Source organism: Macrobrachium nipponense, chromosome 35 (genome assembly GCF_015104395.2).
Source record: "Macrobrachium nipponense isolate FS-2020 chromosome 35, ASM1510439v2, whole genome shotgun sequence".
NCBI lineage: Eukaryota > Metazoa > Arthropoda > Malacostraca > Decapoda > Palaemonidae > Macrobrachium > Macrobrachium nipponense.
The window spans coordinates 12,272,595-12,285,193 of record NC_061096.1 but is presented as its reverse complement, the minus strand read 5'-3'; the positions used below and the strand labels follow the sequence as shown (position 1 = coordinate 12,285,193).

General features: G+C 34.4%; 1 protein-coding gene across 4 annotated transcripts in view; it reads right to left on the bottom strand.

The window, feature by feature from the left end:
- LOC135208425 (vacuolar protein sorting-associated protein 53 homolog) overlaps positions 1–12,599 on the bottom strand; it is a 308,005-nt gene that overhangs the window by 74,763 nt on the left and 220,643 nt on the right. For all 4 annotated transcript variants that reach the window (XM_064240578.1, XM_064240579.1, XM_064240575.1 and 1 more), the window contains 2 exons: positions 11,458–11,603; positions 10,956–11,130 (listed from right to left, as the gene is read on the bottom strand). In XM_064240578.1, the coding sequence (XP_064096648.1) occupies positions 10,956–11,130; positions 11,458–11,603 (321 nt within the window). The remainder of the gene's footprint in view (positions 1–10,955; positions 11,131–11,457; positions 11,604–12,599) is intronic.

Sequence of the window (12,599 nt, the reverse complement as noted above, 5' to 3'; positions counted from 1 at the left end):
CTACTATATCTAATTTGTCGTATATAATTTTATTATGGACATATATTGCTGTTCCTAAATTATTTTCATTTTCCTGTGATGTTGTAGCTAATAGATATTTACCTATTTTTGGAACACGTTTTCATATGTGTTGTATACATATAATCATGGTTCATGTTCGCTAATAAGTCGTTGGACTTCCCCTAAGTGCATTCTCGTTAATAATCCATTTATATTCCATTGAATTATATAACGATTGAATGGTGTAATATAAGTGGTCAAATTACCCTAGATTATTAAAGCTCATATTTTCTTAAAATTTTTTATAAGTTAATTTGTATTTTTGTAGGTCTTGATTCATATTTTGTTGTAGTTTGAATCTTACTTTCGTTAACTGTTACTTTTTTACTATCTTGATTTGATTTTTCCATTTTGATTTTCTTTAGAATATTATCTACAACACTGATGTGTTTCTCTTTGTAATATTCTAAGTGTTCAATACACATACAACCTTCTTCATGAGATTTGATGTTTGTTTTTTCCTTACTCCTATTCCTCACGAAATTTCTTATGGTGTTGGTTAGGCTGTCTTTAGTTATAGTCTTATTTTTGTGGCACATTGCTATAAAGCATTTACTGCAGCCGCATGTATCTTCATGTTTCTCAGTTTGTTGTTTTTCCTTGTTTTTTCCTGTGGCGCCTATAATTGGTGATGGTTGAATTTCTTCGTTTTCACTGAAGTGACCTGTATTTTGGTTTTCCATTTCATCTGAATTTTGTGATTCGGTTCCTAGAGGTACTATTGTTACTATGGGAGACAGTGGAATATTAGTGTTTTGTTTCTGAACTTTAGCTTTTTCGGCGAGATTGGTGGGTTATTTATCTTTTTACAGACTTGTTTGGTGGAATTAGGTGGGGTTCTTATCCAGTTGCCTCTTTCGAGTAGTATTATCTGTTTTTTCACATTCTTGTGATTTTAATTCTTCTTTGTTTTCCTCTATGTCATTATCTATTTCAATTTCCGATAAAGAGCTACATCGATTTTCCACAGTCGTAATATTATGTATGTTTGAAGAGTTCTTTTCATCTTGTATTTTTTGTGGTGGTATTTCTTTATTTCTATTATTATCATTTGTCTCAGTTCTGGTATTGCTTGACTTTGAGGTGTCTGCATACCTAAATTTCTTAGCTGGGTCATTTAATCCTCTCACTTTCAGTTCTAACTTTGCTTCTCTTATCGTCATTCCAGTTCGTTCTTGTAGTAATTTAAGTTCTGTATTGTAGATATAGAACGCACACAATTTAGATCTGGCATGATGTTCTAATCCACAATTTACGCATTTGGGTTGGCCACAGTCCCAGCGTGTTTTATGGTCCTGTGAGCTGCAAAAGGCACATCTATAAATATTCCTGCACTTAATTGCTGTATGACCATATTTGCAACAGTTCTTGCATTGCATAGGTTTAGGAACATAAGGTCTTAGTTCCCTATTTAATCCTAGCATTTTAATTTTTAAGGGTAAGGTTTGGCCACTGAACTTTATCTTGGCTATTTTGATAGTTTGACTTTTGTCTTTCCTGCTTGGGACCTCATATACTTCGCAGTCTTCAACATTATTGTACCTTTTCTTTAATGAATCTAAAAGTATTAATCTATCTAATGTTTCATCCTCAAGATTTGGTACTACTACTGTGCCTTGCACACTGTTCATTGTATCATGCCTTGTAACCTTTATATTTATGTTATCTATATTTTTTATACATTGATAATTTTCCGATTGGTTTTTGGTTGTTGTTTCAACCAACCATTCCCTTTTTTTCCCTTTTTTAATTTGTCTTATGCTCATCTCTTGCGATGGGCATCGATTCAATAGGTAATTTTCTAATTTTAATAAAGATATATCTTTGTCAGCTTCTAAGTTCAAAAACCTTGACCAGTTTGACTCCCCAAAGAGAGAATCAAAGTGAATCAAGGTTGGGTCCTGGCGATATCTATTTCTTTTGGGTTTATTGTATGGTAATAATGTCTTAATACCACTCTGATTTTCATTATTTGAGTTATCCTGAGAACAGTCCATTGCCATGCCATAAGTCGTCGTGAGGTTAATTTTTTTCTCCATATATAGTATTAAAAAAATTTCATCCAGGATGAGGTCCCTCTCACCAAGGAGGCCCAACCGGGGGAGGGGCAATGCCGTTACACACACTGGTAACTGCCCTGGGTCCCTCACCTGGATATACGCCATACCCACAGTGCCTTAAGGGTCGTCAGTCCCATGAGATCGGACCCAGCACTGTGGGCATGGCTTGACTTAAAAATTTCCCCTCGCTCAACCACGTCAGGTACTCTAGTTTTACGGGTGGAGAGGCATGCCATCCAACTCCACCCTCCATCAAGTTAAAAGAGCTGTCAATTCAATAGTCCAAAATCATGCCAGGGTCGTCAACGAAAGAAGAAGGGAAAGGGGATAATTTATAAGGAGGAGGAGTAAAGGAGTTAACGGTCCCAATGTTCAGTTGGATCCACAGCAGAGAGAGTAGGCGTAAAGGGGGCATACTCTCTCTGCAGTGGATCCCTAAGCCCCCCACCTTGTCAAGGAGTTGGGATCAGGGGGCGCAGTTCTGTAAAGGATATGAAACATCATCATAAGATCTCCCCTGAACGAACAAAAGAAAGGCATGTTTACTAAAGCAGACCAAGAACTGCATTATCCTTGATATTAGTAAGAAGATTATTGGTAGCCCAACAAATGATAACTGGTAATTATCACTCCACACCTGAACCAAAGGGAAGTTAACTTATGATGAATGCATACGGATGGAAATACTTCATACAGCTCACAATGGCACTGGCAAAGAAATAAGAAACTTTTTGAAAAGGCCTGACCATAGAATGCAGATTCTTGGCCAGAGCGCAGTGAGACAATCATATTGTGAATGAAGAAGTGACAGAGATGTAGTGTTCAGTGGATGGTAAACAGATAGAGACGATTTGGGCACAAAATGAGAAGGGATAAAGAACCGTTACAGCAAACGCCAATAAAAATGCTCTGGAAACATTAAACCATTGACCTTACAGATGGAGGATGAAGATAAGTTTTACCTAAAGACTTATTGATGATCTATTTTATTATGATTATATAATAGGGATGTCCTGTTTTATGCCTTGTCTATATATCCTGCAGTTCTTGAAAAAAATCTGTAGTAATAAAATTTAGTTAAAATTTATGTCAAAAATGGATTTTGATGTAAAAGGGCTTTGATTATTTACATCTTGCAAACCAAGTAATATGACCTTTGGGACCATGTCTTCATAATTCTGTAAATTCGCTAATGTATAGACACAGCTGACTTTATATTTAACTACCAGCTTTTGGTCACCCCACTGATCCATAATGGTCTTCCTCTGTTAGCACATCATATTTAGTAGGTCCTAAATTTTTGGCGGGGTATCCGTTCTAAGTCCGCATTGAAATTTATTTTTGCCATAAGTCGGTGTTTTGTCTTTAACAGTGCTTATGGCACTGTAACTTGAGGTTTGGTTACAGCACCATAAGTGCTGTTAACTTGATGCCTAATGACTATTCTTGCTGTTAGCACTTGACAGTGCTTATGGCGCCGTAACTTGATGCAACATCAAGTTACTGTGCTGTAAAACGCTGTTAATGGCACTAAAAAACTCTGTAAGATCAAATATGCCATAAGTCAGTGACACAATGTATCAAGTTTTCTTACAGGGAAGCTCTTACAATTAGCAAATTTAGTTTTGAACAGAAATTAAAATTTCTTCTCAATTATAACTACTCGACCCTCATTAAACCGGCCCCCATAAATCCAGATATCGGATAAGACGGACACGTAAGAGAGTCAGCCGATTTAATTTAAGTAATAGCATTCATCCACGAATCAAGGTAGTTACTATGTAGTTACTATTCCTCTGCTCGTTGTGTACCGATTTTCTTTATTTTGACCACAGGTAAACAAACTTTTCATTTATATTTTTATAAACAGTTCTGTATTTATACTGTACTAAACTAAAATAATTCTAACTTTTAACTGATTTAACTTGTGGCACTACATATGGTCATTATGACACACTATTATCTGGATGGGTAGGAAGTACAATAGCCAACAGTTTTACCTATCTGCTGCCTGACTGGTAGCTACAGTACGATGCTTTGTATGTTTTTAAGAAAGAACAAATGACATGATGAGAGGAGAGAGAGAGAGAGAGAGAGAGACGAGACGAGAAGGAGAGATGAGAGAGAGAGATGACTTAATGGGAAGGGAGAGAGCGAGAGAATGAGAGAGAGAGAGAGAGAGGAGAGAGAGAGGAGAGAGGAGAGGAGAGAGAGAGAGAGAGAGAAATTGTCAGTTCCTCTATGCAGTTAATTTCTATCATAATTTTTATCATCTTTCATATTTCAAAAATTTTGAAAGAAGGTATTCATTCTATTCTTTATAAAATCAGTAAAATACATACACTAGTATTAAAAACTATGTATTATATTCAAAACACAAGCACTTAAAGACAGAATACTACAGCTAAAAAACTTGACTGGCTGGCTGGTTGCCATATCGATCTGGAAGTCAATGACAGTCCTCTAATTCTGATCCATTAAAACATTTGAGTCACAAAATATGACTACAAACTGTTGACAACATTAGTAACAACATAAAGAACAACCCTCTCGAAGATCAATATGATGAAATGTATTTATAGCCTTACTTATTGTTAAATTCACAAGTTGAATTACAATTATTTGGATCATGTATATTTTAGTGTTTTACAGAATGCTTTTGTTGAAAACAAAATGTGATAATGAACATATGGTCTCAATTGTCCCACTACGTATTTTATTACTGGTGATCTTAATGATCTCACATTCATTTAACAGTATACCATTAATATAAATAATAAAAAACTATAATGAATAAACAACTATCATGGGAAAAAAAACATGAAAAAAAGAACAAGTTTTTGCTGCAGTAGTAATGTCTGATTATCCAATTACGTGTTCATGTCTCAGCCTAGGCATCTACTTGTGGCTGAATTCTATCATTTTTATCATGTTTTATTCTTCACGTTTCATCTTTTACTATACGGTTTCATTCAAATGTTTCTTCATTGGTTTATTATTCATGCTCTTTATAAAAATATCGAAATGCTGTATATTTACAGGCATTCATGGGTATCTATATAGGTACAGCCAGTTAAACCGGACAATCATTTAAGGCAGACACCCTAGGCCACATATTAGTCCATCTTAACGAGGGTCAATTGTATTTCACATACGTATTTCACAAATTCTTTAACTATATAATAAAGGCTCTGACCTTTGCCTTTTGATTTATTACCATCTACTATATATGAAGGGCACAGTATACCTAGAAACCTTAGAATAGTACTTTATCCGAGTAAAATGGCTATTAACCCTTTAACACCGATTGGACGTATTAAACGTCGACGAAAATTGTCTGTCGGGTGCCGAACCGACGTATAGTACGTTGACAAATTTTTTTTTTTTTTAAATTCACGGAAAAATAGTTATAGGCCTACTAGGCAAAAACTTTTGAATCATGCTCCTTGGGGGATGCTGGGAGCTCACGGATCAAGCTGTTATTTTGTTTACAATCGTTACCCAGGCCCACAAGCGCGAATTTCTTTCTTCTCGCAATAAAAAGCATCAGCGACACATCTCAGAAATTATTTTGTCACTGACATAATTTTTGCACCATTTTATATTAGCCGTTACATAGAGTATCATATATGAAAACGTGCGCAATTTCATGTAGTATACAACAAAAAACAACTCATGGTTGTAGCTTTCATCAGTTTTGAAATATTTTCATATAAATAACGATAAGTGCCAAAATTTCAACCTTCGGTCAACTTTGACTCTACCGAAATGGTCGAAAAACGCAATTGCAAGCTAAAACTCTTATATTCTAGTAATATTCAATCATTTAACTTCATTTTTCAACAAATTGGAAGTCTCTAGCCCAATTTTTCGATTTATTGTAAATTTATGAAAAAAACTTTTTCCCTACATCTGCACGGTAACTCTTCCAAAAAATCATAAAATTTTTCATCCGTTTGTCGTAATGTTTGCACCATTTTAAATTAGCTGTTACATAAAGTTTTATAAATGGAAATGTGTGCAATTTCATGTAGAATACAACAAAAAACAACCCATGGTTGTAGCTTTTATCAGTTTTGAAATATTTTCATATAAATAATGATAAGTGCCAAAATTTCAAACTTCGGTCAACTTTGACTCGACCGAAATGGTCGAAAACTGTAATTGTAAGCTAAAACTCTTAGATTCTAGTAATAATCAATCATTTACCTTCATTTTGCAACAAATTGGAAGTCTCAAGCACAATATTTCGATTTATGGTGAATTTTAGAAAAAAACTTTTTCCTACGTCCACGTGGTAACTGCCAAAAAAATCTAAATTTTTTTGTCCCATTGTCGTAATTTTTACACAGTTTTATATTAGCCTTTACATAAATTTTTATAAATGAAAATGTGCACAATTTCATGTAGAATACAACGAAAACAACCCATGGTTGTAGCTTCCATCAGCTTTGAAATATTTTCATATAAATAAAGATAGGGGCCAAAATATCAACCCTTGGTCAAATTTGACTCGACCCAAATGGTCGAAAAACGTAATTGTAAGATAAAACTCTTACATTCTAGTAATATTCAATCATTTACCTTTACTTTTCAGCAAATTGGAAGTCTCTAGCACAATATTTCGATTTATGGTGAATTTATGAAAAAAACATTTTCCTTACGTCCACGCGGTAACTTCCGAAAAAAATCATAAATTGTTTGTCCGATTGTCGTAATGTTTGCACCATTTTAAATTAGCCGTTACATAAAGTTTTATATATGAAAATGTGCGCAATTTTATGTAGAATACAACAACAAATAACCCTTGGTTGTAGCTTTTATCAGTTTTGAAATATTTTTATATAAATAACGATAAATAGAAAAAATTTGACCTTCGGTCAATTTTAACTCGACCGAAATGGTCGAAAACTGCAATTGTAAGTTACAAAACTTACAGTCTAGTAATATTCAATCAATTACTTTTCTTTTGCAACAAACGGGAAGTCTCTAGCACAATATTTCGATTTATGGTAAATTTTTAAAAACAGCTTTTTTTTACGTCCGCGCGTTACGAATTCATGCATCATATTGTGATAATATTTTCTCTGTGTTGCTTTCATCGTTTCACAATTTGTTATATACCAAAATTATTGCAATTTAGTGTACAATATGACGAAAAAATAATTAACTCATTAGCTTTAACCATTTTGCTCACAGGGCAATTTGTATACAATTATATATGAAATTTTTTTCACACTGTCATATATTCCAATATTTGTATATGATAATGATATTTTCTTCATTTCTGATGGTTGCATACTAAACTTCAGGCAATGACAAAAAAAGGAGCCAAACATTCTTTTTTCTGCTTCGGCGCTCACTCGCGAACGCCGCTGGCATACGGGAGACACTTTCGGAAATACCGGCTCCGCGTTTAAGGGTTAAGTCATGTTTTGAGTTTGTTCATATTCATTACATTAATATATTTTAATTTTCAGAAGATTAAAAAAGGGAACCATGATGGAATATTAAAAGAATTTATGCAACTCATGCACCCTTTTGCTGATTTGAATCCAGCATTGCCCTGGCTTTACCTGTCAACTCTGCGTACTTCCCACTTCTCTTGTGTATCTCGAAGCTTGATGTTTATTAAACGAATTGTTCAAAATGTTTCTTTTTTGTTCTCCTATGTTATTGTCATGCACCTCTTATTATCTACTTTTATTTCAAAACCTTATTTTATGTACTTATAATTTATTTTATCAATTAGACAATACGGTAATTTACATTTGACTCTTCAGGTTTTCTAAGTTATCACATACTTCATTCTTAATAATTCTTCCTTTTCATACTTTTACTTATTCTGAGTGCCTTTCAGGACAGCCCTATGAGTTAACAATGTCAAGTAAGTGGTCTTATTACACCATTTATCAATAACAGTAACAATATATAAAAAATTCTTAAAAATTAATGACACTTTTATTCTATACAGGCGGCCCGCGGTTAACGGCGCAATCACTCAACGGCGAATCGGTTTTACGGCGGTCGTCAAAAATATTCATTAAAAAAATAAGGCATTTTAAAGGTATCTTTACGGCACAAATTTCAGTTAACAGCGCCGCTAGCGCCGTTGTCTAACGAGTTCATACATATGTAGAAATGCCGTTCAGACCATAAAGGTTATGCAAATTATATTAACAAATTTTATGGAGAGTTATTACGTAGGTATTAGGGTAAAATATATGCCTCTGACGCTGTTCTATGCCGAAAATATCGAGTTACATAAGTGCAAATTTAGCTATGGATGTGTCGATTCATAATTGTTCATGCTTTTGTTTAAAATGTGTGTGAAAATGTATTACGTGAAAGGCATTTTTATTTCTGTACAGAAATATGATACAAAGGCAGCTTTTGAAACTGCCCTTCACGATACCAAATACGATGTTTTTTCATGTTCTTTCTTGTAAGCCGCCGCCTGCCGCTCTTCCGAATATATCGATTTAAAAAAAATGCAAATTAGCGATCGATGAGTTGATTTTATAAATGTTTATGCTTTTATGTTTAAAATGTATTACGAATAGGGTATTTTTATTTCTGTGCAGAAATATGATAAAAAGGCAGCTTTTGAAACCCCTTCAAGTTATCGACTACGATGTGTTTTTCAAGTTCGTTCTTGTATGCCGCGGCGGCATACAAGAACGAACTTGAAAAACACATCGTAGTCGATAACTTGAAGGGGAGTTTCAAAGCTGCCTTTTTATCATATTTCTGCACAGAAATAAAAATACCCTATTCGTAAATACATTTTCATACACATTTTAAAACATAAAAAGCATAAACATTTATAAAATCGACGCATCGATCGCTAATTTGCATTTTTTTTTGCCGCTGTCTGCCGCGTCTCAAAATTCCAAAAATATAGTTAAAAAAAAAAAAAAAAAAAAAAAAAAAAAAAAAAAAAAAAAAAAAGGTGTGCAAATTTAGCGATCGATGTGTCGATTTTTCAAATGTTTATGCTTTTATGTTTACAATGTGTATGAAAATATATTGCGTAAAGGTATTTTCATTTTTGTACAGAAAGAAGATAAAAATTAAGGCAGCCTTTGTAACTACGCTCCACGTTGTCAGGGGATGGTTTTTCATGTTCGTTCTTGTCCGCCAGTTCCGAAAAATGCATTGTGTTATTTTATTAATTACGCATCTTTTCCATAAATCCTTTAAAAAGTTATACATTATTTCACTGTATCCAAGAATATTGTATGTATTCTCATATTATTGTATTTTAAAATACTACGGCAAACTTAAGCCCGTATTCCGCGGAGCGGCCAATGTTGTGGTTTGAAATCAGCTGATGAATACGAGTCTGTTTCACCATAACGCAATTCTGAGCGAATGATCTTGCTTCTAGTTAGCATAAACGAATATCTAGATACTTGACTTATAAGAGACAAAGTTATTTTTCCTTATACAGCGTGTTTTTAGGTGGAAATATTTATTGAATATGTCTCATTGTGAATGTGAACTACTATTTTTTTCGTTAACAGATTACATTGGCGGCATGTTTATTGCGTAAAAAATTACGTGATTCCGTTCGCAATACGTAATCCTTTATATCATCGTAATACGAACTTTACGTTATTTATCTTACATCGGCGTGAAACCAACAGTAAAATGTGTTCTTTCAAGCACAGTAGTTTTGATTAAAATGATTTTATCCCAATTTTATCTATGGTTGTGTGTGATGGCAGACGTTTACTGCAGTTTTATCCTTGTTGCCGATGTACGATAATAGTCATTAGCAGCTTGAACAGTTTTCTCAGCTAATGTTATAACTAGGTTTAAATTTAACGGTATATTTCCCGATTGATCTTTAATCTATATTTATAACAAATACGGTAATGTTGCACTGTAGTACGATGATCGAAATACAAGCCAAACAGATGTTATCCAGTTCGGTTGTACTTAGAAAAAAAAAAAGTAGTTTTCTCGTTCGGTTGTTCATGGTTGTACACGTTCACGCAACGAGTATAACGTTAAAACCATACTTTCATCATTCTCTTTTGCTGTTATTGAACTTATGTAACTAGAAGATGGATAAAGTTAGGCCATTGTAATTTGATCTCTCATAAAATCGAACTATCGTAAGACTAATGATTGTAACCTGAACACTACAGCTACCTGTACACTGTATAAACTTTATTATATCTTTACATACTCTAGACACCCACATGCACTGTACAGTAAATTCTATAGTACTATACTGCATAAATATAATTTTACTTATTGCGCCGTTGTGGGATTACGGCCCCTTTGACTGGTCTAGAGTTTCGAAAGAAGGTGTGCGGCGGCCGTAGGCTTTAAAATCGCTCAGCGTCGAAAATCGCTTGGCGTCGGTGGCCAGGAACGGAACCCCTGCCGCTAACCGAGGGCCGCCTGTACTTTTGTAATTTTATGTCAAGCTTACAATAATGCCAATAATGTCTTAGCCTTGTTTAACTGAAGTTCGTCTCCAGTTCCATGTTTGTTTTAAGAACAATCTCAATTTTGATCAGCAATTAGTGCTTTGTATACCAAAATACATTCGTTCTCATATGAAATTTATTTATGGTCTCACTGAGACTTCACTGAAATTCTGACAAAAAAAATAACATGCATTTTAATTCATTCTAACATTCCAGCCCCAGTAAATTTACTCCACTGAACTGCTTGCCTCTGAATAATAATAAGAAATTTGTTAACTTTTTGCAAAACTGTTCAATATCTATGACTAATGAAATGTGCCAGTAGTCCAGAACATTTTACTTTTTTAAGGTTAAACTGAACCTTGGAAATCTTAATAAAGATAGTACATACCTGCCAAGATGGTGGAAACATGGCGGCAAGAGTCTTCTCAAATTCTACAGCAGTTTTAAGAAGCCACTTCCGCCGTAAATCTACTTTTGTTAACCATGCATCACTTTCTCCGCCAGCAAACAGAACTTCATATTCAGCTAACTGTGTTTTAATTACATCTTCAATGATTGTTCGCCTGAAAAATGAGTAACTGCAAGACTCTTCACATTCAAAAATAAATATATCTACCTTCACAATTTAAAAGAATATGCATTATAATGAACGCTTCAGAGCACATTTCTCATTATATAAAAAACTAAGGTGAGGGATTAAAACTTTCATGAACAAAAATTCTTCTCCATTTGTATAACTTTTAAATATTCCAAACTTACAAATAATTTCTGAACCATGTAATAATTCTGATTTATGACCAGATTCAAAATAACAATAAAATGCCATCTGACAATTTCTTCATAAGAAATTTACCTCAACGTTAAAACTGTAAGTATCTTAAACTACATACTTGACTTTTGGATCCAACTCTGAAACCACTAGGCAAGCTTCGGCTAATTCTTTTGTGGGAGTAAATCGTCGTGCATTTGGCCCATGGAAAGCACGATGGAAATCTTCAAGAATCTGTTTTTCTAATTCTCCTCGAATTTGATCAACCTGCAAAGTAAATACATAAGACAAACAATTTAACCGATAGTCAAAATGACAAAACATAAATAATGATATCAGAATGATGGTTAAAGCTATCACTGTAAGATAAAAAAAACTTTTGAGCTGTGTTTTAACATTCATATATTGTAATTTACCATGAATATTATATATTACTGATACACAGTGATTCAACAGGGCACATTTTTAGATACAATGTTAACCTGAAGCTATGTCATAAAATGAAAAGAAAATACTGATACAGCTGGGGACACAAGGATACTGAAAATGTCATTGAAAAGAACTGTTTTCATACAAATTCATTACCATTGATTTGCGCTACTGTGTGCCACAAATCATCCCAGCTGCTTCATTCCCTCATATAAAAAAAGAAAAAAGAAATGAAAACAGCAATAGTTGGTAGTATTACACATGGATATGCAGATCCAAGGTCTCAAGAATTTATATATCTTATTTACTGACCGACCCGGCACTGCCCAGGATAACTCTTGTATGACAACCAAAAAAACTCACTCTTGCTCTTCCTGCCTCGCTTTTCCCTCTTTTTCCTCCCTAACACCCACTCTACTCTCTCACTTCTCCCTAGTGCTCGCTCTCTCTCTCTCTCTCTCTCTCTCTCTCTCTCTCTCTCTCTCTCTCTCTCTCTCACAGACTCTCTCCCTCATTCTTCTCTCTAACATCCCTCTACTCTCTCTCTCTCTCTCGCTTCCTCTCTCTCTGTCATCCCCTTCCCAACACCCATCCCCTTTGGTGCCATTGATGTCTTACCCCAACAGTATTCTTTTCCAGACAGCAAATCATATGTATACAAAAATTAGAAATATAAATTTGTAGAGTTTACTTAGTTACTAAGTCTACAGGCAGAACCAGCCCTGTTTCTAGAAAGCCGTTCTCACCCCCACCCTCTTTGGTGCCTTTTGGTGCTAGTGATGTCTCACCCCCACAATGCTGATTTCTAGATAGTAAGTCATATGTACACCTAAT